The 12800-nt window shown below is 40.2% G+C and overlaps 1 protein-coding gene across 2 annotated transcripts in view; it reads left to right on the plus strand.

The window, feature by feature from the left end:
* Positions 1–204: 204 nt before the first annotated feature.
* ARHGEF38 (Rho guanine nucleotide exchange factor 38) overlaps positions 205–12800 on the plus strand; it is a 131073-nt gene continuing 118477 nt past the window's right edge. For both annotated transcript variants that reach the window (XM_060654492.3, XM_060654493.3), the window contains exon 1: positions 205–563. In XM_060654492.3, coding sequence (XP_060510475.1) covers positions 368–563 — 196 coding nt within the window. In that variant the 5' untranslated portion in view covers positions 205–367. The remainder of the gene's footprint in view (positions 564–12800) is intronic.

Here is a 12800-nt window from a genome sequence, read left to right on the forward strand (position 1 = left end):
CTGTTCTCCCGTTTCCCCCAACCAACCCCCAGCCTCGCCACACACAATGGGATTTTTGTTTGCTCCGGTAGCATGTGACAGCACAGTCCCTGCTTTGCCTAGCTCAGTGCTGCAGGTCTCTCTGGTAACAGGTGGCAGCTTCCCCTGTAGGATTCTAGGCATAAAAACCAATGACCTCATAGGGGTGGGGCTCTGGGACTCTGGAGAGGTGGCAGTCACAGCCAGGTAACCTTCACAGCTTTTAGTGAAGACTTTTAGTAAGAAGGGGGCTGTTCAACTCTTTACTCTGGTGCCTTCAACCCCGGCCCTGAGGCAATTTAGCAAACAGCCATTGCCTACAAGTCTCAAAAGCTTGTCTTGGCCTCAGATGGATCCCAAAGAAGCCACTGGGAAAGAAAACATGGGCACCAAGAAAAAGAACCTGACCTTCCTGAGGCCCAGGCTCTATATGCTGGAGAGAAGGAAGACAGACACAGTGGTTGACAGCAGTATTTCTGGGGACCACTCTGGTACTTTGAGGAGGAGTCAGTCTGACAGGACCGAATACAACCAGAAACTACAAGGTAACCACCAACAAATCAATTGACCTAGACTACTGCACTCCCAGCTGGTTTCTCCTACTCTTCAATTCGCAAGGAAATCACTTAAGGCAAAGGGGAAAGCGAATATTACCTTCTCTGTAAGGAAGGAAATAAGGAAAATAAGGAAACAAAAAAACCAATAAGAAAATGAAAGTAAATGTCATTCATAAATTATAGGAAAAATTTTTTATGTGCTTTAATCGTTAACGAGCCAATTCTGAATTATTCTTAATGTATTTTTTTTCTTCTGGTGAGAGTAGTATTTTTTCCTGCTGTCTTTCTCCCTTCCTTCTCCCTCTTCCAGCCAATTTAAAAAGTGGGAAGCACTAGAAAGCAAATGATTTAGAAACCAACAAAAGATAGTTTCTCTCAATAGACCGGTGTGGGATGTCATACCATGAGATCTATCTAAGTAATTGTACTGAACTGGGATTGTGGTTATCTTAAATAGGGGCATGAAACTGCAATCATGTCTGTGAAAAACGAGGAATGTTAGTCACTGGGTTGGTATAATAGGATTGGCTGAAAATCACATAGGTGTTCATTCCTTGAGAGTGAATCGAATAGCATCCAAATATGGTAAGAGATGTTTAGCATGCTTAGATTGAATGACTTTTGAGGAAATAACTTCAGTTTTTTTTGTGATAGTCATAAGATAATTTGGCACAGTTATTATAAAACATCCTGTTTAAGTCCCTGAATGTCTATCCCTTTCCATCTACCCTGTCTTTTTCCTCTCTTTCTCTTGAAGGTCACCTGTTCTAGTAAACTTCATTTTGATGTTGATATTGTGCCATGTTTTAAGTATCCACTGCAGTACCTGTTATGTGATCCCCAGACCCTGGCTCTCCTGCTTTGAGCACACTGTGAGTTCGAGCTTGTATAATCCTACCACAAGCTGTCATTCTGGACTGAAAAATTATGATGCGGCTAGAAAGACCAAGAGAATACCCTTGTATTAGTAGGTCTCTTTCTGGAAAAAAAAAAAAAGTACTCAGGCTTAGTTACACAAATTAATTAAACTAAATTAATTTAAATGAAATCTTTACAGCTGCCTGCTACACGTTAATGCTTTAAAAAAAAAAATCCTGATAATTCAGGATTAAAATGCAGAGTCAAGTCTTACCCTTAAAGGGCCTTTCTAAAAACAAAAGAAGGGTATTATTTGATCTTTGAAACTTTCAAAAGCAATGACACTTTACTCAAAGCAATGGATACTTTGGAAAGTGCAAATTTTAAAGTCAGATACATTTGTCTTGCAGTCTTGGCTCTTCCAACTTTCTAACTATAAGACTTTGAGCAAATTACTTGAAATTTCTGAGCCTCAGTTTCCCTATCTGTGAAAGTGGGACAGTGAGACTTACCACAGTATTGCTGAAAGAATGAAATCAGGTAATAACATAAAACGCCTGGCATATTGGCTGACACATGGTAGGTGCTCAGTAAATGGTGTTATTTTTTATTTTAGGAATAATTGGAATAATAATGATAGGGTAGGACTTTCCCTTTATTAATCAAATTTACAAATCTACTAATCTATTTCAACTCTTTTCTGTCCTCTGATGAAGAGACCACATATACAAATTCAGTAAAAGCCTATGGCTTTATCTCTTATAACATATTTATTCTGCCTGAGATTCACTAATTCAGCATCTTTTTGGTCCAGATTTTCCATTAGCAAAATAAAAATGGAAAATATTTTTTGCTCTTCACTTCCTAAACTTAGTTAAAAAAAACAAAAATACCAAAAAACTTCTGCGACCACAGAAGACAGCAAGTGTTTGCTGGTTACTTTGCAGAAGACCTCAGGCTTCTTATGCACTCCATTGGATTGGTGTTGTTTTTTTTGTTTGTTTGTTTGTTTGCTTTTTTTAGTCTTCTTGAGTTGAAGACTTGTTTTTTGGTTTTGTTTTTCTTTTTTTTTTTTTTAACATTTACTTATTCTTGAGAGAGAGAGACAGAGTACAAGCGGGGGAGAAGCAGAGAGAGAGAGGGAGACACAGAATCTGAAGCAGGCTCCAGGCTCCGAGCTGTCAGCACAGAGCCCAGTGTGGGACCCAAACCCACAAACCGTGATATCATGACCTGAGCCAAAGTTGGATGCTTAACTGACTGAGCCACCCAGGCACCCCTCCATTCGATTTGTGACTTCCCTGTGCCCTGATGGATCCTGTTTTCTTTTTTTTTTCAACATTTATTTATTTTTGAGAGACACAGAGAGGCAGAGTGTGAGCAGGGGAGAGGCAGAGAGAGAGGGAGACACAGAATTTGAAGCAGGCTCCAGGCTCTGAGCTGTCAGCACAGAGCCCAATGTAGGGCTCGAACTCACAGACCTCGAGTTCATGATCTGAGCTGAAGTTGGAAGCTTAACCGACTGAGCCACCTAGGCGCCCCGGGTCCTGTTTTTGAAGGTAGAAGAAAAGATCCAGAAGTTAACCCATGTTCCTAGAATCGTCTGTGTAGGAGAAAAATCATCAGGGAATGTAGAGGAGAACATCAGAGCTGTAAAAATAGGCTGGCCCCTGATAAGCAACATTTTTTAGATGTAACTTTTAATAAAATCCAAGTCTGCTATGTAATACCTATTAGAGCTTTTAGTGTGATTCTTCTGTAACTGCTTTGGCAACAATAGAAAACATTTTCTCCTTAACATTCAAAACAGTTCTGTTGGGTTTACACTCTGATCTGCATTATACCCATTATCATGCAGATGGATCCTAAATGAACTTTAGAATTTTTTTATTATCGCAATGTCAAGAGATTTTCCCTCTGCCTACTTTGGAACTGGTGGTTCCCTAGGAGGCACTGAATAAAGATCTGAGCTGGTTAGAGCCCTTGGATGGATGGCCCAAAGCCATTGTGAGGTCACAGTGTGCTTTTCAATACTGGAAAGAGGCCTCGGATTATTTAGCCAGAGTCCTTCAGCAGCTGTGATGCTAGTTGAGTAATACCGTTCACTGCTTTGTCTCTTTGAGCATCCTCCCTGGGTTTTGGGAAACCTAAGGCTTTTCTTTGGTGCCCGTGGGCTAACCTCTTAACTCATACTAGATAGTCTAACCTGTTCAGTTCAATTTCTGGCTGACATCACTTTAGCAGTGAGAATCCTAAATTGTAGTTTCTTTAAAAATGGTACACTGAGGGGCGCCTGGGTGGCTCAGTCTGTTGAGCGTCCGACTTCAGCTCAGGTCACGGTCTCGCGATCCGTGAGTTCGAGCCCCGCGTCGGGCTCTGGGCTGATGGCTCAGAGCCTGGAGCCTGCTTCCGATTCTGTGTCTCCCTCTCTCTCTGCCCCTCCCCCGTTCATGCTCTGTCTCTCTCTGTCTCAAAAATAAATAAAACATTAAAAAATGGTACACTGGGTGAGAGCTACTAGATTAAGCAGTAGAACATGGTCCTAATGAGAGTATCATAAAATTTTTGTAGAAGGTTGTGATCACAACAACATAGTCATTAAGCCTCAGGTTTTACAATAGTTTTTTGCTCGCCTACTGTTAATGGCTTCTTTATGCCTTCAACAGATTTGTTCAGTTAATTGGCATGTATTGAATATGTTATGTGGTGAGCAAAACAGAACACGTGCCAGGGATTACAACTACAAAACCATTAAGAAAAAAAAAAAAAATGACCTTTACTCCAAAGGGGCTTAAAGTCTCATTGGGAAAGATAAGACAGGTAAACAAATGCAATAAAGCAGCATGACAGACTACAGGTGGGATCGGTGGGTCCATAAAAGGAGGAAATTGTCTATTCATGTTTGGGCAGGGGAGGTTGTTGGAAAATGTTGTTGTTAAGAGCTGATAAGGTGGGCACCTGGAGAAAGAACAGAATGGGGAGAAAAGAGTGTTTTAACTTTCTCATCTGAAATTATGTAGTCTGTTTCCTTGTTTCTTGCCTACTATTGACTCTCATTTCCTCTCCTGTGTCTCATCCCCCAGTCCATGAGGGAGACCCTATCTGTCTTGGTAACTCTTCCACTTCTGCACTTAGAATCATGCCCAGCACACTGTAAGCCCTCAGTAACTTTCAAATAGAATGAATGACTTGAATGATGTGGTCTAGGTAGGGAATCAGTGTAAGGAAAGGCATCAGAGCCTGAATTAATAACCCTTGTATCTTCGAATGTGCGGGTACATGTTGCCATTAATAAAGATGATGCTTCAGTAGAAAGAAATATATTAGGGATGAAAATGTACAGAATTGCCTATATAACAAATAATTCTTAGTAGAAGCCTACTTCTTTCCTGACCCTACCTTTCAGAGCACAGCAGACCCTAAGTCCACTCATTCCTCCTCTTGCATTCATCACAAGAGCTATGTCACCTCAGCTTCCAAGCTAGCTCAGTTCCTCATTGCCATTTTACTGAGAACCACAGAGAGGGATCAAAGCTGGGGAAACTCACTGGCTGATTTCTTAAAACTCTTTTCTTTGGGAAGTGATTTTGTGTATGATTATATGTGTGAACTCCACCTTTGAAATGTGCCTCCTTTGGTTATGTACAAGTGTTCCTGTATGCATGCGGATTATCTATCTAATCTATGATTATGTATAGTTGTGTATGTATACTTGAGACATATCTCTGCAATGATTAAGACTTTTTATGAAAAGTTTATTGATAAACACTCAGCAGCTTTTACTGAAAACCCTACATGATTGATATGACTGACTTTGTATGTTGCCTCTCGGTGTGGGTGATATGGGATGAATGTTTATGTCCCCTCCAAATTCATATATTGAAGCCAGCGTGATGTTATTTGGAGGTGGGGTTTGAGGGAGGTAATCAGGTCATGAGGGTAAAACCCTGCTGAATGAGATTAGTACCTTATAAAAAGAGGCATGAAAGACCTTGCTCCTGCTCTCTGCTCTCTGCCGTGTGAGGGTTTGAGAAGATAGCCATCTATCGGCTAGGAAGGGGTCCCTTAGCAGACACTGGATCTGCCTTGAACTTGGGCTTCCCAGCCTCCAGAACTATGAGAAATAAATATTTGTTGTTTAAGCCACCCAGTCTATGGTATTTTTGTTATAGCAGCCCCAACTGACTAAGACAGTGGATCAGTTACTTTTATCCCATATGGCCACCCTAAGACTCTGGTTAATTTTTTGGCCACTGTGTATTCTTGCTTATCAAGTATCAGGTGAAAAAGTAAAAGTGGATGAGTAAAATGCCATCACTGTTGCTGATAACACAAGTCAAATTTGTATCTCCAATTCATTACAGGTCTATGGTGCTTTCTTATTTTTGCAAAGACTATCATATCATTCTCATTAAGAAAAGATTGCTTGGTTGTTTTTATAAAAGCCTAAGGTGTTCTTACCATGCTGATAAACCAACCTACTACATGAATGATATACAGAATAACATATATTGTCGTGTGAGGACAAATGGCTCAAATAATAAGTTAGATGTGGTAAGATTATGGGAGCATTTAATTTGTAGTGATTTTTAAAAATACAGACCAATCTGGGGCATCTGGGTGGCTCATATGGTTAAGCAACCAATTCTTGATTTCAGCTCAGGTTGTGATCTCACAGTCAGGAGATTAAGCCCCACATCAGGCTCCACACAGAGCACGGAACCTGCTTGGGAATCTCTCTCTCCCTCTCTTTCTACCCCTTCCCTGCTCACACGTGCGCTCTCTCTCTCTCTCTCTCTCAAAATAAATAAATAAATAGACATTAAAAAAAAAAGAATACAGACAATCTGTAAGTGAGAATGAGGAGCAGTTAACCCTGGGAGATTTGGTGATTTCTGTTTTGGGCCTAGTGAAGGGTAGAATAAAACCAATTGTGCAGCTGTCTGTGCACATTTCTATCTCAGTGCGACAAGTCCTTTGTGTTCCTCCTTTTCTTTGAGTATTAAGTCCTTTTTTACCTGCCTTCATACACCCATTAGTGAAGTGGGAAGTACTTGGATCAGTAATGTAACACCAACATAAATAAGGTGTATTTCATAGTTTGAAGGGTAAATCTTTATAAAAGGCAAGGCACCTGTAAATCTAGGTAACTTCTGTCTCATCACGTGCATAGAAACCAAAAAGAAGCATGATATTTTACTTTCCTTCTTTTTTAGTAAAGGTATTTTATGGTTTTTGGAAGTAATTTGAATTAAGCAAAGGGTGAGTTCCAGAAATCAAGAAAGTTTGAGCTATTCTTCCACAATCACATTGTGATAAGAAAATGTATTCCTGGGTTCTACTTATGGGACTGTAGATATAACTTTCTTTTTAAATTTTTTTTTAATGTTTATTTTTTATTTTTGAGAGAGAGAGAGAGAGAGAGAGTGCAAGTGGGGCAGGGCAGAGAGAGAAGGAGACACAGAATGTGAAGCAGGCTCCAGGTTCTGAGCTGTCAGCACAGAGCCTGACACGGGGCTTGAACTGACGAACTGTGAGATCATGACCAGGCCTCCTGCCTCTGAGGGAGCTGAAAAATATAAATTTGAACTTGGCCTTTCAGGTTATTATGAAGGTATATTTATCAATATAGAAAGACCTAACACTGTATTTAACAGTTTGCCAGCTTGACTCACAAGCGTTAAATGTATAGACGTGATATGTTGGCCTCTATTTGCACACTCAAGGGAGGCTGCTTATAAGTGGTTTTTGGTTGTAAGCTATGTTTGGGATGTGGCCCTTATTCTGTACTAGGTGTGAAAAGTGAGAGAAGGAAAGGTACAGACTGAGTGACTGTCATCTGCTAGCAACCACGCTGGCCCAGGGACTTTCACACATTATTATTTAATCCCAACACCTTTTCAGTTCTGGTTTCATAGTTGAAAAAAATAAGTGTGTAGGGGAGGAAAGACTTTACTCTCCTGGGTTCAATAGCTGGACCTATGAAATAAACTGACAACAGGCAGATTAACAGGAGAAAAGGTATACAAGTGTACTAATTTTTAATATTACCTGCTGGGTAGCATCATAGGAAAAAAAATGCATGTTCCCACAATGGGGAGATTTGAGAGCTTAGATAGCACCATAATAGGGAAGGGAAAAGGAAATGTAGGCCACTTAGGGGAGAGTAAGTCGTTTATGAAAGATGAATGGGTCTTGAGAAGAATAGATGGGGACATAACAGTTTGTGACAGTTTGCCTGGGTGTGGTGTCAACGTCTTGTTTTCTCTCCTATGATAAGAGTCAATGTTCCCCAATTGATGAAACTCCTTAGAGGGGCACCTGGGTGGCTCAGCTGGCTGAGTGTCCAACTTCAGTTTAGGTCATGATCTCACAGTTCGTGAGTTCAAGCCCCACATCGAGCTCCATGCTGACAGTGCAGAGCCTGATTCAGATTTTCTCTCCCTCTGTCTCTGCCCCTCCCCCTCTCAATATAAATAGATAAACTTGAAAAGAAAAAGAAAAAGAAAAAGAAACTCCTGAGGAGGAGATTTATGACAGTTGAGCTCCTTTTGGAGGATCTGTCTTTAGGCAAATAGAATGCATAGAAAGCCTCTCCCTGCATCTGCTGTTTATCAAGTGCCTTTGGCTCAAAATCATTAATATACCAATGCAACATATTTTCAGATGTCATGTCCTAAACTCTTTCAGGTGGTAGAGCTTGGCTTTGAACTCAGATGCTTTAAATATTTGCAAATAGGATGCATCTAGTTCCTTGACATAGTAGGTATTCATCTGGGTGGTTTATTAGTAACGAGAAGTCAAAGCAATTTGAGGGTTGTGGTACATGTTTTGTAATGGGGTAACATTCCTCTGCTGCAATGATGAAGGCTACTAAATGTTTCACTTTGGAATACATATCCTTTTTGGGGAATGATTGTGACACTCCCCTGCAGGAGTGTTGCTGTATAATAAATGCTCTTTTTGTTTAATTGTCAGGAAACAGAATTACAAAGTTAGGTTAAGCAAACCTGTCATGTGGTAATAGCTTGATGATCTCCATTTCCCACTTCCTTGATTATCTTGACATTATTTCTTTAACTTTAGGCCCTCGTCATTTATTTATTTGCATCTCCAAAACTAATATACAACCAAAACACCAAGAACCCTTGTCTACAGCCACAGGGATGGGATGGGTAGGGATGGGTAGGAGAAGTGGATGTGCATGTGTATGTGCAAGTGTGCATGTGCAAGTGAAAAAGAGTGGAATTAGATACTGGGAACAAGCAGCTCATCATCTGGTAGGTGATATTTCCATAGAATTCTATGAAGTCAGCCTAAATTGGGAGTCTTAAATGCAGCAGGAAGATAATGTTGTGATTAAAAGCCTTTGTCCTAGGTTGTTCTGAACAATTTCTTTGCTGATTAATGAATCGGAGAATAAATGAACACTCTAGGATACCTGTGCTGAGCCCCTCGATAGAGAATGCAATCTTGACTGTCTGACATCCAGTCCTGACTCAAAGAGGAGAACTTAAAGGTCATGTCATCAAGCAACTGCTCTAAGAACTTTGAGTCATTGCAGCCCCTTACAGAATTGTCTTTCCAGAATGCTTCTTAATGATAGGTCTCCCATGTCACTACAAAAAGCTGTCACAGATTTCTGCTTCTTTCTTTGTTGTGAAGTACTTGATGAAGACATTGTTTACCTCTCTCAGTGCCATCCAGTTTTATTCAAGGAAACGCTTTGGCTCTTCTTAAGAATTAAAACATGTCTCCTTCCCAGATAAAAACAAGCAATTTACTGCATTTAGCTTCCTGAGGCTTAGAGTCCAATTTGTACTGAATGCTTGGCCTTTAGAGTAGCTGTTTTCCTTGCCTAAGCATTTCTTCCCTCAAATCTCAGCTGGGATGGATTCTCCTCATTGAGGCCTTTGCTCACCTGGGAGAGTCCTTCTCTGACCATCCTACCTCAAGAGGTATAGGGAAGGAAAGATATTTCCTTTTTTCTCCTAGCTTCTGTGGCTGGAACCAGTGAGTTGAACTGACTAAAGACAGACCAACAGGAAAAAATCATATACATTTTATTTGATGTTAATATTTTTACATGGCATGGAGGGCTTCACAGAAAGGAGTGAAAATCCCAAAGGAGCAGCTAGGCCCATGGTTATATACCATTTTAACAAAGAGTGATAAGTTGTGGAGATGTGACAAGACAAAGGGAAAAAGGACTTGGACCAGGGGTGTGAAATTGTGGGAAAGTAAACAGGAAATATGTGGGGGGAGTTCATAGAACATAAGGATTAGTTTAGTGAGATCTCTACAGACTCATCTTGATGTCAGCTCCCCATCTCTGGTAATAAGAATGTTCTCTTTCTGGAGCACCTGGCTGGCTCAGTCAGAAGAGTATGAGACTCCTGATCATTGGGTATAGAGATTACTTAAAAATAAATCTTAAAAAAAAAAAAAAAAGAATGTTCTCATCCTGATGCTGGGAGGGCATCTTTCTCACAAGAAATTTACACTTTGCCTAAAGGCATTTCTCAATTGCCTTTAGCTTAAATAATCAATATGCCAAAGTAGCATATTTTCAGGTGTTCAGGCCCTTCTGCAGCCTTTGTATTACTTACCTACTGCTCTCTAAAACTACACTGTTCCATTTTCACCTCTCTTTTCCGTATGAATGTAGTTCTCCTTGGGGATAGAGATTTAGTCTTATTTTAACACTCAAGCAGTGCCTGATATATAGTAGATGCTCAGCTCAGTGACTAAAAGTTATTAAATGACTAATTACAAGTATATTGATCCGTATCATTGACATAATTGTCTTTATAATTCTGTCATTCCTATTTCCCCATTACTTAATTGCAGTTAACTTTTGGCTTAAACTGCCCTAAATTCTTTTACTATAAAGGGAGAGAGAATATAAATAAGTAAATATAATTAAACAAGAAAAGAAATAATTTCTTGGCCAAAGAAAAAGGAGATCTCAGTTTTAATGAATTTATTCCACAAGCATTTCTAGGTGTTCATATGTGCCAGATGCTGCCTAGATCCTGAGAATATAAAAATACATCAGAAACAAACCCAGTCCACTGAGTGACAGGCAATGAACCAATAATTGTAGCAATGAGGTATGTGCCTGAGGTGTGCCTACAGGTTGGGTTTCTGGGTTGCAGGTTCTGAGATGGAGATTAGGGTGCAGGAGCTTATTATGTGCTTGTGACCACCACCTGTGGAAGAGAAGGGAAAGGCACAGAACTGAGAGAGAACCAGTTGTGCTGTGATCTGGTCTCAACGGAAGCCTTAGCCAACTCTAAAGGCAAGTCCTAAAGATAAGATGATCCTTGAGAGTTGTTGCCAGTGGGATGAAGGACCCTTACATTGCCCTTCAAGTTACTGGCTTAGGGCCATCCTGGGAAGGAGGTATGAAGGGGAGGTTCCTGAAGAAGGCCTGTCTGCAGGTGGCACTCCCTGCAGCTGGGGCAGTAAGACTTTTGTTCCTGAAGGGGAGCTGATCAGCTCATCACAGCATCCACCTCTTATCAAGTGGTTATTCTTATATTAGATATATAAGAAAGCAATATAAGAATTGTGATGGGAAAGGGGCACCTGGGTGGCTCAGTCAGTTGAGCATCCAACTTCGGCTCTGGTCATGATCTCACGGTTTGTGAGTTCAAGCCCCTCAAGGTCTCTCCGCTGTCAGCATGGAGCCTGCTTTAGATCCTCTGTCTCCTTCTCTCTCTGCTCCTCCCCCACTCATGCTTTCTCTCTCTCTCTCTCAAAAATAAACATTAAAATGGGGTGCCTGGGTGGCTCAGTCAGTTAAGCATCTGACTTCGGCTCAGGTCATGACCTTGCTGTTCGTGAGTTCAAGCTCCACATCAGGCTCTGTGCTGACAGCTCAGAGCCTGAAGCCTGCTTCAGATTCTGTGTCTCCCTCCCTTTCTGCCCCTCCCCTGCTCATGGTCTATGTCTCTCTCTCAAACTAAATAAACATTTTTTTTTAAATAATAAAAAAATAAACATTAAAAAAGTGTGTGTATATATATACATATATATATATAAATATTCATTAAAAAAAAGAATTGTGATGGAAAAGAATTTAAGCATACAACAAGAGTAGAGACATTGAAATCTGAATCTTGAAATCCAATTTGGATTATTTAAGGGCAAGGGGGTAGTGGGCATTCCAGACAAAAGGATTAAATATGTCCTACAACATGGAACAGGGACTAAAACTGGTCTCCCTGTCTGAAGGTTCATAAATGAAAAAGAAGGTACTAACACCAATTAAGCATGCGTACTAGGCACATAGGTGCATTATGTCAAATGGATTGTCTTAAAGAACTCCTGGGCTATCTGTACCTCTTTGGATACCACTGCTATAGAACATGGCAAAGCACTAAGGACAATTAAGCCAGAGGAGCAATATGGTTTGACATTCCAATCCAGTTTTTCATTAAACATCCTCATCCTGCTGTGTGCCCCATTGTTAGTGATGATGAGGAGTTTTCAAAAACTAAATAATTCAAATTATCAGATTTTTATTCTTAGAGTGGAATATTCTAGTGAATCTATGGAGTATACACTTTATTCATTGCAGTTGTGCATCTTTCTAACTTCCTTCCACATGGAACATTTTGTTAAAAATCATAAAATAATACAGCCACTGGATCTGCTTGTTGGCCACTGTTTACTTCAGGAATGTAGATGAACTGGGAGCCTGGGTGGCTCAGTCAGTTAAGCATCCTGCTTTAGCTCAGGTCATGATCTCACAGTTTGTGAGTTCAAGCCCTGCCTCGGGCTCTGTGATGCCAGCTCAGAGCCTGGAGTCTGCTTCAAATTCTGTGTCCCCCTCTCTCTCTGCCACTCCCCCTGCCCATACTCTGTCGCTCTCTCTCTCTCAAAAATAAACATTAATTTTTTTTTGTAAATTGTAGATGAACGTGCAGGTAGAAATTAAGAGTCTCTTGAAGTTTTTGAGTATTGTTCAAAATTTTATCAGCATTGCTGGTTGAGAACTACTGATCTAGAATAATGCCTTACATGATGAGCACTCAGTAAATATTTGTTGAATGAACAAACAGATGGGTAAAACCAGTTTTTCTCATCCAGCAAAAATTTTACATTTTTCACAATAGAACAATTACAACAGAAAAATTGAATACAGTGAAGACTTTACAAAGTAAAGTTCCCTTTCTATTCAGGTCTTAAAACCTGTCCTCTTTCACTAATCTTCTCCTGCTAAAGACTTTAAATAAAGACATTCCCAGAAAGTCCCCATTTATTTAGCTCCTAATTGTTTTGGCTGTACTATGCTGCTCACTGTAGGAGCCTGTAAATTCAAACCAATGCTACTTAAGTATTTTTCAAGCTAGGTAAGCT

The sequence above is a fragment of the Panthera onca genome, chromosome B1 (genome assembly GCF_046562875.1).
Source record: "Panthera onca isolate mPanOnc1 chromosome B1, mPanOnc1 haplotype 2, whole genome shotgun sequence".
Taxonomy (NCBI): Eukaryota; Metazoa; Chordata; class Mammalia; order Carnivora; family Felidae; genus Panthera; species Panthera onca.